A 17,068-nucleotide genomic window follows, 5' to 3' on the forward strand; every position below is an offset into this window, starting at 1 on the left:
GATTCCTGACTCCTAGGGAGGGGCAGAGGCCCAGACTCAATGGGGGAGGCAGCAGGCTAGCTCCTGAGCCTGGGGTACCTTAGTGGTGTGTGCAAAGATGGGTGGGGAGGAGGTGGGGGGCTGCCCATCCTCAATGCCAAGGAAATTCATTCCCTGGGAGCCAGGAAACAAAAGTGATTCTCTTTCTCCAGCCAAGGGGTGCAGGGAGAGACACTGATCTGAGTACCAGGGAACCACATTTTCTCCATGATTGTTGCAGTGTCCACACTGACCTTCTGTCCTCTCTGCTCCTGTCTTCCAATGCCCAAACAAGAAGGAGGTAGGGGTTCTGACTATCTACCTCCAGGCCCCTTCTCTCTCTCTCTCCCCCCCCCCTTTGGGTTATTCCTGGCTCTGCGCTCAGAAATCTCTCCTGGCGGGCTCCAGGGACCATATGGGAAGCTGGGGATCCAACCTGGGTCCCTCCCTGGGTCCTCAGCTTGCAAGGCAAATGCCCCACCACTGAGCTATCACTTCAGCCCTTCTCTCTGTCTCTTCCTAGGCCCCATTCCCTGCCTCTTTACTTTCTGGTTTTCTGAACATTCTGGGCCTGGCTCTACCTCTGCTCTTGGGGACAGAATATCAGTAGTACACCAAGCTGCCCATCAAAAGGTGGACTACACCAGATCCAAACAGGAAAGATTTGAAAAGGGGCTAAAGGAGATGAAGAAATGAGACTCTTGAAACCATCAGCATTAGTGGGGTGCTCTGAGCAGGGTCCTATATGAAGGGGACCCATACACAGTGTCTTTTGGGGTCTTAAACTATGATCTTTTATATATATATATTTGGTTTTGAGCCACACCCAGTGATGCTCAGGGATTACTCCTGGCTGCTCACTCAGAAATCACTCCTGCTTTGGGGGACCATATGGGACGCTGGAGATCAAACCTGAGGTCTGTCCTGGTTCAGCCACGTCTTGTGCAACACAAACACCATACCGCTCCGGTCCAAACTATGGTCTTTTTTTTTTTAATCCCTTACCAAGTCTACAAAGAAACCTCAAAGAGAAGGGGATGGGTCCAGGGTGCCTCAATCACACCGGGAAGCCAAAGTGCTTTGTCCTGCTTTCACTGCCCACCAATATGGGGAGGGAGGAAGCCTTGATCCCACAGCCCCCCCCCCCAGCTGCCAGTTCCAGTGAAATCCCCCTTTCCTGGCAGACCTCAGATCTCACCCCCTACCATTCCCCCAGGGGTGCCGGGGGGCCACTGTTTCCTGGATTATCCTAAAAGCTTCCGAGGCCGTGAGGACTTGGCAGCATCCCTGCCCGCATCTTTCACCTCCCCCCAGCTGTCGCCTCCTTTATAAAGCCTAGCTCTCTGGGTGCTCCTACTTGTCCCTCACCTCTGCTACCAGCTCTGGGCTCCATGGACTGGTAAGAAGGACCTTTTCTGGTCCAGTTCAGGGTACAAGAGGGTCAGGTTGCCACTTTAAAAGTGGAGATCCCAGCATAGGGTTGGGAAGCTTGGCTTCTATCTAAACTGGGAAGATGGACAAAAGAGGGAGAACTGGGAGGGGTCTGCATGGAGAACCAAAAAGAATTCCACCACAGGCCTTTGGTCTGGACTGACATCTGGGAGCTTCGGGGTGTGTGAATTCAGCAGTGTGGAGGGGCCATTGCTAGAGAAAAGGTGACAAATAGCAACACACACAGGGCAAGCACTCACCACATGGAAGATCACGCGGGATAGAAAACTGAGACATGGCAAGGGGGGGGACCCAGCAAACCAAACAAGGGGCTGGCAAGGAGAGAGGAGAGCACCCACATTCCACATTCGAGGCCCAAAGCATGCACTAAGCATGAATGGTGGGTGCACACACATAGTAGATACACACACACACACACACACACACACACACAAACTACACACAGGTTTTCTCCTCAGCTGGGTTGTCTTTCAGATTAACAGTGATATGGTTGCTAATGATATTTGCATTTATGACAGAATTTGTTTCCTGGATGGGGCTGACCTCTAGTGAGAACCTAAGTGTTTGCTGAGTGAATAAAGAATGAATGAAAACTATGCCCCTCCCCACTGCATCCCAGGACCCTGGGAGAGTGATGGAGAGGAAGGGAGTAGAGGAGTGTATTGATCTCCAGAGTTTTCTAAACATCTCTTGGAGGTGGCATGGGGAAGGGAGAAGAGTGAATAGCTTGAAGGCTGGTCTGGTTTACACTTTGGTTCTAACAGGCTTCTTGAGACTGGTTGAATGATTTAGCTTCCTATTCTAATTAGGAAAATGGAAATAAGCTCCAGATAATTTTTATGGATAGCCCAGGTTTGATAATCTCATAGTATAACCTGGATAGGACAGATGAAATTTGAAATGGACCAAAGATGTTGTGACTTGTTTTAACAATCCAAAATGGGACCCAGTTTGTCCTATTAAACTCAGGATCATGAATGGCTTTTGATCTAATGATTAGTTAGAGAATGCTATGCTCTCCAACCTCCAGAATCTAGGGGGAGCCGGCCTCCCAGGCCATCCTCTCTGCCTGGATCCCCATGGAATAGCAGGTACAACACGGGCTTTAGAAGCCTGCCATGATCTGAAAGGCAGCTTTCTTTTCTGTCTCTTTAACATCTCTGTAATCTTGGGCAGGTCATATAACTTCTTTGATCTTTGGCTTCCTTTGTACAATTGGGGACTAATAATAACTACTTTGCTGCCCTTGTGAGAAATAGAAATATTTGTGAAGCACTAGATACATAGTAGGTGCTCAGTAAATAAATGAAAGTTATGACCAAAATGGAATCTGATTGAGAGAGCTCATACAGCTATTAAATGGATTGGAATGTTGGTTAGAAAGTGGTGTGAGAAGAAGAGTTACAGGAAAGGGAGATGGACAAAAATATTCCCATATACTCCAACGGGAGAGGGGAAAAGGAAAGCAGTAGAAATGGCTGAGTGTTTTGGAGTGATAGTACAGTGGATAGGGCTTTTTTTTTTTTTTAATGAAGCCACCCTGGGCTTAATTCTCAATCTCCTATTTAGTCTTCTGAGTACTACTACCAGGAGTGATCTCTGAGCACAGAGTTAGGAGTAACTCTGAGCACTGCCAGGTGTAAACCTCCGCAGAAAAAGAAAGTGAAAAAAGAAAGAAAGAAAGAAAGAAAGAAAGAAAGAAAGAAAGAAAGAAAGAAAGAAAGAAAGAAGAGAAAAGAAAGAAAGAAAGAAAAGAAAGAAGGAAAGAAAGAAAGGAAGGAAGGAAGGAAGGAAGGAAGGAGGAAGGAAGAAGGAAGGAAGGAAGAGAAAGAAAGAGAGAGAGAGAAAGAGAGAGGGAGGAAAGAGGAAAGAAAGAAAGAAAGAAAGAAAGAAGAAAGAAAAAAGAAAGAAAGAAAGAAAGAAAGAAAGAAAGAAAGAAAGAAAGAAAGAAAGAAAGAAAGAAAGAAAGAAAGAAAGAGAGAAAGAGAGAAAGAAAGAAAGAAAGAAAAACTAAATTCTGGACAGATCTCAGATTCTGTGAGAGACAGTGCAATGCTGTTCAGTTTTGAGATAAGATGACCAGAAACAAGGGGCCACAGTGGCTTGTTGGGTCTGTCATAGTCACACCAGTATTTTTGAAATACCTAGCAAATGAGAAAATGAAAGGACTAAAATTAGAGGAACTCAGTACTGGATTGTGAGGGTGGTGGGATATGGAAGAAATTGCCAAGAGGCAAAAACTAAAAAACTAAGCAGGGCAAATAATCAGAATGGCTAAGTTTTCTGGGACTACTGCATTATTGTTGCATTTCATGTACATTGATAGGGCTATACTCTTGGGAATCTCCCCCAATCTCAACCCCATGACTATGTGACATGATGTCTACCTTCCAGGGACTTTGACCCATTTTCCTATTGCTTTCCAGGATCACTAGAAGGATCCAGGAAAATAAGACAATCTGGCATCTGATATAAATATGCTGGAAGGGAATCTGTCCCTCATAGGATCAGAACTCTGTTCTCTGTGGATAGCACCTTAAGAGCTGTAAACTATGGGAACAGTCAGTAAGAGAACAAACTGGGAACCTGTGGGGACTAGGTTACAGAAATGCCTGGGTGGGAGTGCACAGGGGTCACAACATTCTGCAACTAGAAACTGGAGGAATTACAGGACATGATCCCCTAAGTCTGTTCCAGACATTTCTGTGAAGTGATATGAACTGCAAGTGGTGTGAAGGGAGATTAAACCATACTGAGGAGGATTGCCCATGTAGATGTGATCACAAAGAACCAGAGCCATAAGAATGGATTGTGTTTTTTAAGTTATTATTATTATTATTTTATTATTATTATTATTATTATTATTATTATTATTTTGGTGTTGCGTGTGGGAAGAAGGGCTAAAGCGTCCAAGGGAAATCTGAGTAACCAGCAAGTACAATTCCCGACTATTGACTATTGGGAGGTGCTTCCAAACTTCCCAAGAAAATTCCTTCTTTACCCCTTAGGGTAGGTTCCGTAATCCCATTCAACTCTGGGAGAAAAATGAGGTTCAGGGCTATGAGACACATTGGACTTAATTAGCAAGAGAGAATTTAGATTTGTCAATATCTAATGAGCTCTATTGCAAGGATCTTAATCCAACATTTTCTAGGAACGGATTTAGTGAATGATTTGAAGCTGATTAACAAACAGTACTTTCTATTGACTGTGAGATTATAAAGGGTCCCACAAGTTTAACAGCTACATGGATTTCTTTAAGTCTCAGGAAACCCCACCAACTTGTACCCAGGTTATTTTGATGAGAGAATAACGGGCCCCTCCGAGGAATTAGACATAGGATCTGGGATCTGGATCTGAGAATATGTGTGTTGGGGAGAAATGCCTGCACACAGAGATTCATTCAAGTGGCTTTGTGGGGTCATTGTGATCATTCTCTAGAGGTATTTTGTGTGTCTCCAACGAGAATGCCTGCTGGTCTAGGGACACCCCAAACCCAAAAAACGAAATTTAGAAATCTAGAAAGCTGATGGTAAAGTGCCTAGGAAAAGTCTATCAGAGCCAGGGAAATAAAAACAACATCGCGGGAATCGATCACAATTGCCCGGTACGAAAGCCAGCACGTCGGAGGTCAAGCGGCGGTCGGGGTGGGGAGGAACCGGGCAGGGAGAAGGAGTCGCCGGCATCCCGCTCTAGTCGGGTTCAGCGAGGTGGAGAGCCGGGGGCCTCGCTCGCATCGGGGCTTCTTGAGAGTTTTTTTAGATACGGACTGCGAATGCCCTGCGACATTTTGCAGTGTTGCATTCTGTGCACATGTCTCATTTTCCTCAAAGGATTCCAAGCTTCCTTCCCCATAGAACTTGGGGATGTGAGGGGGGCCAGAGCGGTAGGCGTTTGCCTTGCACGTGAACTCCCGGAGTCCAAGATGGTCCTCCGAGCCAGGAGCATTTCTTTTCTTTTTTTTTTTTTTTGGGGGGGTGGGGGTCACACCGGCAGTGCTCAGGGGTTACTCCTGGCTCTATGCTCAAGAAATCACTCCTGGCAGGCTCAGGGGACCATCATGATAGGATGCCGGGATTAAACCACGGACCCTTCTGCAATGAAAGGCAAATGCCCTTACCTCTATGCTATCTCTCCAGCCCCCCAGGAGCGATTTCTGAGCGCAAAACCCGGAGTAACCCGAGTGTCACCGGGTGTGGACCCCCCCCCAAAAAAAAAAGAATTGGGGAGTGAGGCGGGAGTGAGTGAGCGGCGACTCCAGCCCTTCTGAAGTTCTACGCAGAAGTTGAGTCCTTCTGGGACCGGCCAGGAACTTGCCTTTCAGGGCTGGGCACGCGGGTCAAAGGCTGCGCCCCTTCAGGGCCCAGGGAAAGGAGGTTTATCGGTGGAACTGGCGTTGGAGACCGGAGGGAACCTGGGTGCTGAGATAGACCAACGATAAGAGGAGCGGTGAGAAATAACCCTCCCCCCAAGTTGAGTCTCCCAAGAGGGAGAATCTAAAGGGAGCCCCAAGGGACGGATGCGCTGCGCTGGGAACGGAGAAATGCTGGGGGCTCTGATAAGGAAAGCGGGCGCAGCCAAGAAATCTTTTCTCCCGGACGGAGACTGAAGAGCCAGGGTGGAGGGATTCAGGGAGGACACGTCTTGGGCACTCAAGCCTCTCTTCTCTCTTTTTTTTTTTTTTTTTTTTTTGTGGTTTTTGGGTTACACCCGGCAGTGCTCAGGGGTTACTCCTGGCTCCATGCTCAGAAATTGCTCCTGGCAGGCACGGGGGACCATATGGGACGCTGGGATTCGAACCGATGACCTCTTGCATGAAAGGCAAACGCTTTACCTCCATGCTATCTCTCCAGCCCCGCCTCTCTTCTCTCTTACGAGGCAGCCCAGGCCAGCGGAGGCGGGTAGGTCGAGGGCAAAAAGAGAACCCTACTACAGTGACTTTGCGGCACCCACTCCCTACCATGCTTGCAGGTGGGGAGTTCTGCATTCTAGGTTACGCGTCCACTAGGCCACCCCCACCAATTTTTCTGTATTCTTTTTTTTTTGGGGGGGGTCACACCTGGCAATGTTCAGGGATTACTCCTGGCTCTGCGCTCAGAAATCGCTCCTGGCAGGCTTTGGGGACCATATGCAAAGCTGAGAATCGAACCCGGGTCTGTCTTGGGTCGGCCGCGTACAAGGCAAACGGTCTACCGCTGTGCATACCGCTCGGCCCGGAGTCCTGCATTCTGAGCCAAACTCGAGGGGGGGGGGTCGTCTTCCACCCGAAGGGGAGGGTGGAAACCAAACTGGCAAACCAACCGGGGAGGGGCGCAGGCCCCACTCCCCAAAGGAGTGGAGGGTAGAGGGAGGAGGGACGGGAGGCGACCTAGTTCGTAATCCCGCCTCCCCTTTCCTCCTCCCGCCCCCTCCACGCGAGCCCGTCCAAGCTCGGCCTCCCGTCGGGCCGAGCCCGCAAGGGTTAAAGGCGGACACAGGTGAGGTGGGCGGGGCCGCGAGTTAGGGAAAAAGGGGCGCAGGGCCGAGGTTGCAGGCAGAGCGCGCGGGTGAGTCAAGGGCGGAGCTGGCCTCGCTCGCTCGCTCGTCGCTGGCATTCAGGCTCCAGCCCGCCCTCCTTGCAGCCGTCTCTCCCAGCCCTTCCTTCTCCTCTCGCCGCCGGCTCCGATCGCGGTCCCCGATCGCGCTCCGCCACTGCCACTCGCTTTTGGAGAGCCCCCCAGGCGCGCAGGGCCCATGAGTGGCCGTCTGTAGCGCCTCCAGCCCCCCGCGTCCGCAGCCAAGGTAGGAGTCCGCATCCGAGCGGCGAGGGGTGCACGCTAAGGGGGATATTAGTCTTCCAGACGAGCCTCTGCTTCCTAAGACTTGAGGAAGGGTGACCCTAACTGGTGGTCCCCAGACGCACCTCCGTGGAATGGAAAGTGGGCGGACGGGAGAGGCTGGCGGGATCAAGGAGAGACTAGAAACTGGGGGAACTGGAGTGACTGGGACAACCGGAGCCCCGGACCCGGGAGGACTGGTCGTGGGGAAGTCCTGGTGCCCTGAGTGCCAGCGATGGAGAGAAGCCGCCCGTGGAAGTGGGGGCGCGGATGCGGGGGAGTCTGTGTCTCTCCTCGCCTTGGCCACCTCCGGTGCGAGAAGCCCGGAGAACGCGCCGTGTGGTCTCCCCTTTGCGCACCTTGGCGGCGGGTCTCAGCATCTCAGGTGGGAGCTCCCAGGTCTTGCATCGAAGAGACCACTTCGGAGCCCCGGTCGGTCTCGCCTCCCCGCCCCCTAATCCCTGGGGCAGCTCCCAGGCGCCAAGAGCTATTAGGGTCCTGGCCTCTCGGCTCCCGCCCAGCCCCTGCTGGGCCGCCCCGCCTGGGCCTGAGGCTCCATTCCTGCAGCTTCGCTCCTTTCTTGTGGTGAGGCTGCCGGAGCCTGAGTAGGCGCCCCAGTCCCCCCTCTCCCGCCCTCTCCCAGACTATCTGGGCCACCTCCCGGGTCCCAGCCGCAGAAGAGGGCAGCGTCGACGAAGCCTAGCTGTGGGTGGGAAGGACTGGTCCCTGCTTTAAACCAGAAAGGACCTTCTTCCCCACCATCCCAGGAGCCCCCCAAACACAAAACCCACGAAAAGACTCAGGCTAAGGGATGGAAGAAACGGGGTAGGTCACCCGCAGGGGTCTCAAACTCGCGGCCCGCGGGCCGTTTGTGGCCCTCCGTACAACATTTTGTGGCCCTGCCCTAGAGGAATCTTTTTTTGTTTTGTTTTGTTTTAGTTGTTTGGGTCACACCCCCCAATGTTCAAGGCTTACTACTGACTTTGCACTCAAGGATCACCCCAACTTTGCCTCCTGCGGCCCCCAGATAAATTGAGTTTGAGACCCCTGCGTGAGATCCATTCTCAGAGGCCACGCAGTGTTGATGCACTTGTTGATGCGATTGTCTTTGTCCAACTCACTTCTCCAAATCATTTCAAACTTTCCCTCTGTTTCCTCTTTAAAGAGCAGTGATTCAACTCTCGGCTGCATATTAGAATCATGAGGGTTGGGGTGGGAGCTCCGAAAAGATGGTCTGTGCCTCGACTGCACCCCATCTATATCACCTCTTTGGATAATTCTTCCTTTGAAGATGGGGTTCCAGCTTTTCTTGTTTCCCTCTCCCCCCTCTTTGATTCTGCAAACCACCAAAAAGAGCTGGCACATGTACCTACTTTCCTTGATTAGCTGGCATTGTCACTGGGATCTTTGGCTGATCTCAGAGAAAGCAGGACCCGCTCTCTACCTGGGTCTCCCCTAAATTGGAGAGAACTGGCCGACACTAGAGCGGTCAGGAGAGGGAAAGGGGCTCAGTTTTGAGGGGTGGGAAGTATTCCTGAAGACTGGCAGTGGCGCAGGGAGGTGACTTCCCCCACTTTGGGGAAAAGATGAGAGCGGAGCAAAACAGTGGGTTTGATGGGAACCTGTAAAGTGAGGAACGGGGTGGAGGGAATGGTGGAAAGCAGTGGAATGCCCCAGCCTGTCTTCTCTATAAAAGAGACTTTTTCGGGCCCGAAGAGATTGCATGGAGGTAAGGTGTCTGCCTTGCATGCGGAACGACGGTGGTTCGAATCCCGGCATCCCATATGGTCCTCCGAGCCTGCCAATAGCGATTTCTAAGCGTAGAGCCGGGAGTAACCCCTGAGCGCTGCTGGATGTGACCCCCCAAAAATGAGAGTTTTCCCCTAAAATCTCCCCCACCCCAGTTCTGGACAGTCAAGTCAGTTCTGAGCCTCAGTTCTAAGCTGCAGAATCTGCCTTGCTCTGAGTTTAAGAAGGGGTTGCTGAAATAAGAAGGGGTTGCTGAAATCTGTCAGGTAGCTGGTCCAAAAACGGGGGAATGCCACTGAGGCAGGGGGTGCCACTGAACGACTGTCAGTGGGAAGTGCTGCTAGAGCTTCAGAGTGACAGTTGTGTAAGGATCCAGTGTCTACTGTCCCTCCTAATACCGCCCCACTGTCCCTCTTCCTCCTCCATCCATGTATTGATTGACTCAGGCTCCAAAGTCCAGCTCCCAGGAACGCGGCTTGCTATGGGAGGGAGCACCCAGGGGAAGGTGAACGCCCCTCGACCTCCGTTCCCGGCCGGGGACCTCCCCAGCACGCCCACCTCCCTTAATCCATGACCCCGCCTACAGGCGCATCCTGTCCACCTAGGCGTCCCAGACTGGCGCTTGGCAGGGCGCGGGTCTGGGTGGGGAACTGGCGCTGCTGCTCTAAATCACGTCACTTCTTTGTTTCTTCCTTTAGGTCCCACCTGAGGTGCCCCTGACCGTCCCTGTCCCCCACCCCACCCCGGATCCCGGCAATGCTAACCGCTGTCTGCGGCTCTCTGGGCAGCCAGCACACCGACGCGCCGCACGCCTCCCCGCCGCGCCTCGACCTGCAGCCGCTGCAGACGTACCAGGGCCACACGAGCCCGGAGGCCGGGGACTACCCCTCCCCGCTGCAGGCTGGAGAGCTGCAGAGCCTCCCGCTCGGCCCCGAGGTGGACTTCTCACAGGGCTATGAGCTGCCGGGGGCCTCTCGGGTAACCTGCGAGGACCTGGAAAGCGACAGTCCGTTGGCCCCGGGACCCTTTTCCAAGCTCCTGCAGCCGGACATGTCGCACCATTATGAATCGTGGTTCCGACCCACTCACCCCGGCACCGAGGATGGCTCGTGGTGGGACCTGCACCCGGGCACCAGCTGGATGGACCTCCCGCACACTCAGAGCGCGCTCGCCTCACCTGGCCATCCTGGGGCGCTCCAGGCTGGCTTGGGGGGCTACGTCGGAGACCACCAGCTCTGTGCTCCGCCGCCCCATCCCCACCCGCATCACCTCCTCCAGTCCGCGGGCGGGCAGCATCTCCTGGGGCCGCCCGACAACGCGAAGGCTTTGGAAGCGGCCGCCCCCGAGGCGCAGGGCCTGGATGCCGGCCTGGACGGGGCGGCCCGGCCCAAAGGTTCTCGGCGATCGGTACCCCGCAGTTCTGGCCAGACCGTCTGCCGCTGCCCCAACTGCCTGGAGGCGGAGCGACTGGGGGCTCCGTGCGGGCCCGACGGAGGCAAGAAGAAGCATTTGCACAACTGCCACATCCCCGGTTGCGGGAAGGCCTATGCCAAGACGTCCCACCTGAAGGCGCACCTGCGTTGGCACAGCGGCGACCGTCCCTTCGTGTGCAACTGGCTCTTCTGCGGCAAGCGCTTCACGCGCTCTGACGAGCTGCAACGTCACCTCCAGACCCACACGGGCACCAAGAAGTTCCCCTGCGCCGTCTGCAGCCGGGTCTTCATGCGCAGCGACCACCTGGCCAAGCACATGAAAACCCACGAAGGCGCCAAGGAGGAGGCGGCGGCGGCAGCAGTGGCGGGCGAGGGCAAGGCGGGCGGAGCGGTGGAGCCCACGGGGGGTAAAGGCAAGCGGGAGGCCGAGGGCAGCGCGGCCCCCTCTAACTGAGCACCCACCCTGCCAGCCAGCTTGCTGTCCTGGGGATGGGGGTGCAGGGCCGCTGGAGCAGAGAAGGCGGTTCTTTATTGAGGGGGGACGAAGCTTGGTGGAGGGTCGCTAGTTGGGGGGTGAAGGCCTGGCCGCACGCCCCTTCCTCTAGGTTACTGGCACCCCAGGCTGGTAGGTGGGGCGAAGAAAGAACCCCCTAGCTGGACTGGAGGGCGTAGGCAAAGAGGGCCAATTGGAGGAGACAGCTTGTCCCGTCCGTCCCCGGAGCAGCAGTCCTGGGGCACAGCGGAGTGCTCCCCCACCCTACCCAACCCCGGGGCTCTGGGGGTAGCTGTCTGGACTCGTCCTTAGTGCCTGGGAACCCGCAACATAAAAGCGCCCCAGGAGCCGCCCTGTGGCCTGGGCCCCTTTCATCCCCCCCCCACAATGCTTCTCCCGCAGGCGCTCAGGCGACAGAGCTGGGGTGGCATCAGGGAGACCAGGGGGTCGTCCTGAAGTAGGGCGCCCCTCCAGAGAGGAGGTTTGTTGCAGTCCAACAACTCCTTTGATGCGCCTCCTTATTAACCCTTCCAGACCCAGTCTGATGGCGCCACGAAGGGGAGGCGTGCCCGTCCCGGCTGCATCCCGTAAATCTGTGGGCTGGAGCAGAGAGGCAGGTGTGGGGGTGGGCAGGGAAGTCCCCTTGGAGGAGAAAGGGATTTATTTGGGGTGGGAAGGGAGTAGAAGGAGCTCTTCCCTCCCTGTCTTAAGGCATTTAGCCCTTAACTCCAAGTCTAAAGGAAAATTCAAGTTCTGGAGTCCCCTCTCCTTGAGTGTTACCCCAGGTTGACTTTCAAGGCAGTCCCCGGAACCTCCAGCTCTAGAATTAGTGTAGCTCCCTTGCCGGGATCCCCCCCCCCCAACCTTTGGCTTTGGCTAAGTTGGGGCAGAGGCCTTTGCAGAGGGACCCTAGTAACTCCCTTATTTGGAGTGGGGGGACTTTCTCTGGCCAGCCCTCTCCTGCTTCTGGAAAGGTAAACTCCCCCTCTCTACCCCTGCAAGTCTTGCCCCTGTTGTAGCCAATTAAGAGGCTCCTTCCTGCCCCATCCGGACGTTGGGTCAGGAGCTCCCCTTTCCAGAAAGAGCTGTTTTCACACTGGAAGGGGATTTTCCGGGAAGCTGTCTCTGTTCCTTCTGTAGATGCTAAAAGTACCAAACTGATTTCCATCATGGAATGGGGACGGGTCTGGTAGTATGGGAGCTTGGAGTCCCTGGGCTTTTCCAAGCCCAAAGGGGGAGAGCCCTGAAGATCCTTCCGGACACCTTCCCTGCTCCCTCTTCCCAGAGCCCTAGTCAAGGATTAGTTGTGTATTGATTATTAAGTTATAAGCAAAGGGTATTTTATTTAATATTAGGGCATGTCTGTGTGTGTGGTGTGGACCTGTGTGTGTAGAGTGTTTGTGTGTGTGTATTTCTCTACTGAGCCTGGGGAGGTCTCCATCCAGGGAGACTCCCCCATCTTGTTCACCCTGTGCAAAGTCCTGAGGTCTGGGCCTCCAGTCTCTTTCTTCCTGGGGGATGGTGGAACCCAGTCCAAGGACGGAGAGCTCCATGGGAACTGGGGAGTATATGTTGGTGGAGCCCTTCTTGAAGGAGCTCTCCCTGGGCACCCCTTGGGCCTGTGCTCCTTTAAGAAGTAAAGGCCTTTCCCCTGCTCCCTCTTCCCTTCCAAGCCTTTATCCTGCCTAGAGTTGGGGGGACAGAACCCCTGGCAGTGGATGGTCATGGATGGGCAGGCAGTGAAGGGGGGAAAGTAAGCAGACTGGTAGGCACCATGGTTGTGAGGTGCTTTTCCTCCCACTACAAATCAGCCTTCAGCCTCTCCTGGGACCATCCAAAGGGAAGTTGGTGGTGGTGGGGGAGACACAGGGGTGTTATCCCCTTAGAGGCCCAGAGCACTAAGGTGTGCAGGTGAGGGTATGGGGTCCATGTTCTGTCCCCCACTTCTAGATCTAGGTTGCCTGGCTATCTGCCCCCTTCGGGCCAGCCCCCTAGAGGAGAAATGTAGGATTTGTTTTTCTTTAACTGCTGTGAACCCACTTTGGGGGGTGGGGGGAGAGGAGGAAGAAACATCCTGTATTTTTTATGCCACAATAAAGTCATCAGCCACTGCACTGCTTCCTTTGTCTTCCCTCAGAGCACGTGGGGTTTTCTTGACTCAGTGTCCCTAGCTGGTTGCAGACTGGGCCATCACTTCCCTTTGATCTGCTGCCCTGGCAGTCTCAATTCAGGGTATTTGTGGGGGGACAAAGCCATGGAAGGGCACATTCTGCCTCAAGGGTCTGGTGTATCAGGGAGGAGGTCGCTGGGGGGTATGTGGAATGGGCTGACTGGCCCTGGTCTTCACCTGTGGGGATAAGGTTCCAGATAGTTCCTTCTTCCTCCAAACATGAGCCTCCTCCCTGCCTTCTCCTGCCAAGAACTTCTTCCTGCCAGCCTCTGCCCCCCCCCCAGCCCTGCCCTGTGGGGGTGTGTGCGTGTCAATCGGTCCCTCTGGCTGGGAGCTAGGTGGGGATGACTGACAGCAATTTCTTCACCTAAAATGATCTTTATCAGGGACTAGGCGATGAAAGGCAGCCAAGCTATCTGATGGGCTGCCGCCCAGCTGGAAAGTCTGAGAGGAAGGTTCCTACTGCCATTGCAGCCAGGGAACAGCCAGTGACACAACCGCACCACGCAGGGCACCCACGCTGGCCCGGCAGACGCCCTCCCATCTGTGCGAACACCCCGCTTTCCCAGGCAGTCAGGCATGGTTTATGTCTGGAGAGGGGAAACCCCAGGACTGGGGCATCCCAAAGCTAGGAAGGTGGCCAGTAGGGGTGGGGGTGCTGTAGTTTGGCTTCTAGGGGCAGCAGAAGGGAATGTGTTCTTGTAACTGCATCTTCTCCATTCTCCCTAGTACTTCCTGTGTCTCACTCTTGCCTAAGCTTAGCCAGTCCTCACTAGTTTGGGGCTGTCACGAAATTTAAAGGCCATGAGAATGGTTTAGGGGTTAAAGGAAACCAAACTTGGGGTACAGTGGGGACTGTTGGCTTCTGTTTGCCCTTGGATTTGGAAGCCTGGGAAAGGTCAGATATCAGTTCTATGACATTCTTGTGTGTGTGTGTGTGTGTGTGTGTGTGTGTGTGTGTGTGTGTTTTGGGTCACACCCAGCAGTGCTCAGGGGTTACTCCTGGCTCTATGCTCAGAAATCACTCAGGCTCGGGGGACCATATGGGGTGCCGGGATTCGAAGCACCTACCTTTGGCATGCAAGGCAAATGCCTTACCTCCATCTCTCCTGCCCCTCTATGACATTTTTGTGCCCACCTATTCTCTGGTGCCCCTTTTTTTTTTTTGGAGGGGGGTCCTGATCCTTGGGCCTTTAGTTGTTGTTTTGTTTTGTTTTGGGGCAATACGGGGGGGGGGGGGGCGGCGCACAGGTGTTTACTCCTAGCTCTGAGCTCAGAAATTATTCCTGGCAGGCTCAGAGGGCCATATGGGACAACAGGAATTAAACCTGGGTCTGTCACTTGCAAGGCAAACTCCCTACCTGCTGTGCTATCACTCTGGCCCTGCACTGGGTGCTTTTCTGACCCCAGGAAAATGGAGAATTGTCCGTGTGGACAGGAGGGCAGCTGTGTGGCCGGCTGGGCCTGTCTGGGCAGAGCCGGGTCACCCCACCTCCCCTCACAGCTCCTCCCGCTGACCTGCATTCTTAGCGGGGGCCTTTGCTGCCTCCCTAGCTCGCCCTGGCAGTAATGCTGCTTGCCTGGCTAGCCTCTCCCCTCACCGCCCCCCTCACCTGGTTGGTTGCCCAAGGCTACTTCTGAGCTCTCAGCTCTGGTGCCCTCGGCAGAACCAGTCTAGAAGGGACTAGGTACGCCAGGAAGGTGGCGCTACAGGTAAGGTGTCTGCCTTGCAAGCGCTAGCATAGGACGGACAGTGGTTCGATCCCCCGGCGTCCCATATGGTCCCCCCAAGCCAGGGATGATTTCTGAGCACATAGCCAGGAGTAACCCCTCAGCGTCAAATGGGTGTGGCCCAAAAATAAAACAAAACAAACAAAACAAAACAAAACAAGGGTCTGTGGAAGGCGAGAGGCTTTTATTGGGGCCGGGCGGTGGCGTTAAAGGTAAGGTGCCTGCCTTGCCTGCGCTAGCCTTGGACGGACCGCGGTTCGATCCCCCGGTGTCCCATATGGTCCCCCGAGCCAGGAGCAACTTCTGAGCACATAGCCAGGAGTAAACCCTGAGCGTTACCGGGTGTGGCCCAAAAACAAAAACAAAATAGAAGGGACTAGGTAGGAGTTAGGGAAATTGGAGCATCTGGGCTGATCCTCTGGGTAACCTCTCCTCCGGGCAGCCCTCTCTACTCCTGGGAAGTCGGGTGGATGCGTGAAATCAGGAATGGGAAAGTTGGACCATCTGGGAACGCAGCCAGCGGCGGCCAGTGCAAAGCGAACCCACGTTTCTCCCGCGCCCCTAGCGGTCAGCGAAAGGCAGAGCAATAGATGAGCCTGGAGAAAGAGTCCAAGTTTCCCATCTACAGATCTCGGCCAACATCCAGAACACCTGCCCACAGAGGGAAACTGTGGCCCCTGCCTTAGTTCCGTTCCAACCCACAGTCTTGGAAACCGTGTCCAACGCTTAGAGCGGCAGCCTTAGGAGAGGGCTGTGGCCAAAGAAGTCACCTCCCTGACTCCTGGAGGCACAGGATGAAAAGGTGTGAGAAGTATTTGCTTACAGGCAGGTTTATGCAGATGGAAAGGTTTTTTTTTTTTTTTTTTTTTTTTTTAAGGCTGGGAAAGGGGCTCCAAAGATAACACAGCGGGGTGGGCATTTGCTTTGCAAGCTTCAGAGCCTAGGTTTGATCTCTCAAATTTCACATGGTCCCCCAAGCATAACAGGAGTGATTTCTGAATGCAAAGCCAGGAGAAACTCCCTAAGTGCCGCTGGGTGTGGCCCCCAAAACAAAACAAAAAGGCTGGGAAATCAGAAACATCCAAGAAGTGCAAGACCTCTTTGACCAAGGCTTCCATGCTTCAGTTTCACTGATGGTAGGCCTGGGGAAACATCCAGTCCACAGACTTGTTTTTGTTTTAGTTTTGGGGTCACACCCGGCAATGCTCAGGGGTTACTCCTGGCTCTATGCTCAGAAATCGCTCCTGGCAGGCTCGGGGGACCATATGGGATGCTGGGATTTGAATCACCGACCTGCATGCAAGGCAAACACATTACCTCCATGCCATCTCTCCAGTCCCTGGTCCACAGATTTGTGGAAGTCACAGGGTCTGGATCTGACACAGGATAGGACTCACAGAGCTTTCTCTGCCCACAGCCTGCCTGCTGATATTATATGACCAGTAAATATACAAATAAGGGGTGGAGCAATAGCACAGCAGTAGGGTATTGCCTTGCACACAGGCCAACCCAGGACAGAACCAGGTTCAATCACTGGCATCCCATATGGTCCCCAGAGCCTGTTGCAAGCGATTTCTGAGCATAGCAGGAGTAACCTCTGAGCACTGCCAGGTGTGGCCCAAAACATAAATAAACAATAAATAAATATACAAATAAACCTTAGCAGGAAAAATGTTCATCATCCCTGTTCCAGGGAAAGATGCTGAACTTTGGACCCCAAAATTTCTAAACTCAAGGGCCTATAACTCAAATCTGTAACTACATCCCAGATGGCCCGGTTATACCCCTGATACTGCAGGGCCTGAGCAGCACCAAATCCTTGGGTCCTTGCGTTGAACTTTAGGTCCGGCTGTCCAAGAATTGCCAATGGGGCCCAGTGAGCCCACTGAGCACCATTTCCCCAAATGAAAGACATTTCCAAACTCCCTTTCAAAGCTATCTTCCAAAGTGGTAATTGGAACCACAGTATAGAGGATAAGGCATTTGTCTTGCTCATGGCTGACCTGGGTTCAATCCCTGTCATCTCATATGGTCCCCTGAGATTCCTGGCCACAGAGCCAAGGGTAACTCCTGAGCATTGCCGGGTGTGACCCAAAGACAAACAGGGTGGGGGATATGACTCAGAGGTAGAAAGTGCATGTCTGGGCTGGGGAAAAGACCAAAGAACTATCTTTGCATGTGGGAGATTTGATCCCAACCACCTCAG

At 53.8% G+C, this 17,068-nt stretch overlaps 1 protein-coding gene across 1 annotated transcript; it reads left to right on the forward strand.

The window, feature by feature from the left end:
- Positions 1-9,791: 9,791 nt before the first annotated feature.
- Positions 9,792-10,922, forward strand: SP6 (Sp6 transcription factor). The gene has a single exon (XM_049780525.1). It carries the CDS (start codon positions 9,792-9,794, stop codon positions 10,920-10,922), a length of 1,131 nt encoding a protein of 376 aa, XP_049636482.1.
- Positions 10,923-17,068: the final 6,146 nt, after the last annotated feature.

The sequence above is a fragment of the Suncus etruscus genome, chromosome 1 (assembly GCF_024139225.1).
Source record: "Suncus etruscus isolate mSunEtr1 chromosome 1, mSunEtr1.pri.cur, whole genome shotgun sequence".
Taxonomy (NCBI): domain Eukaryota; kingdom Metazoa; phylum Chordata; class Mammalia; order Eulipotyphla; family Soricidae; genus Suncus; species Suncus etruscus.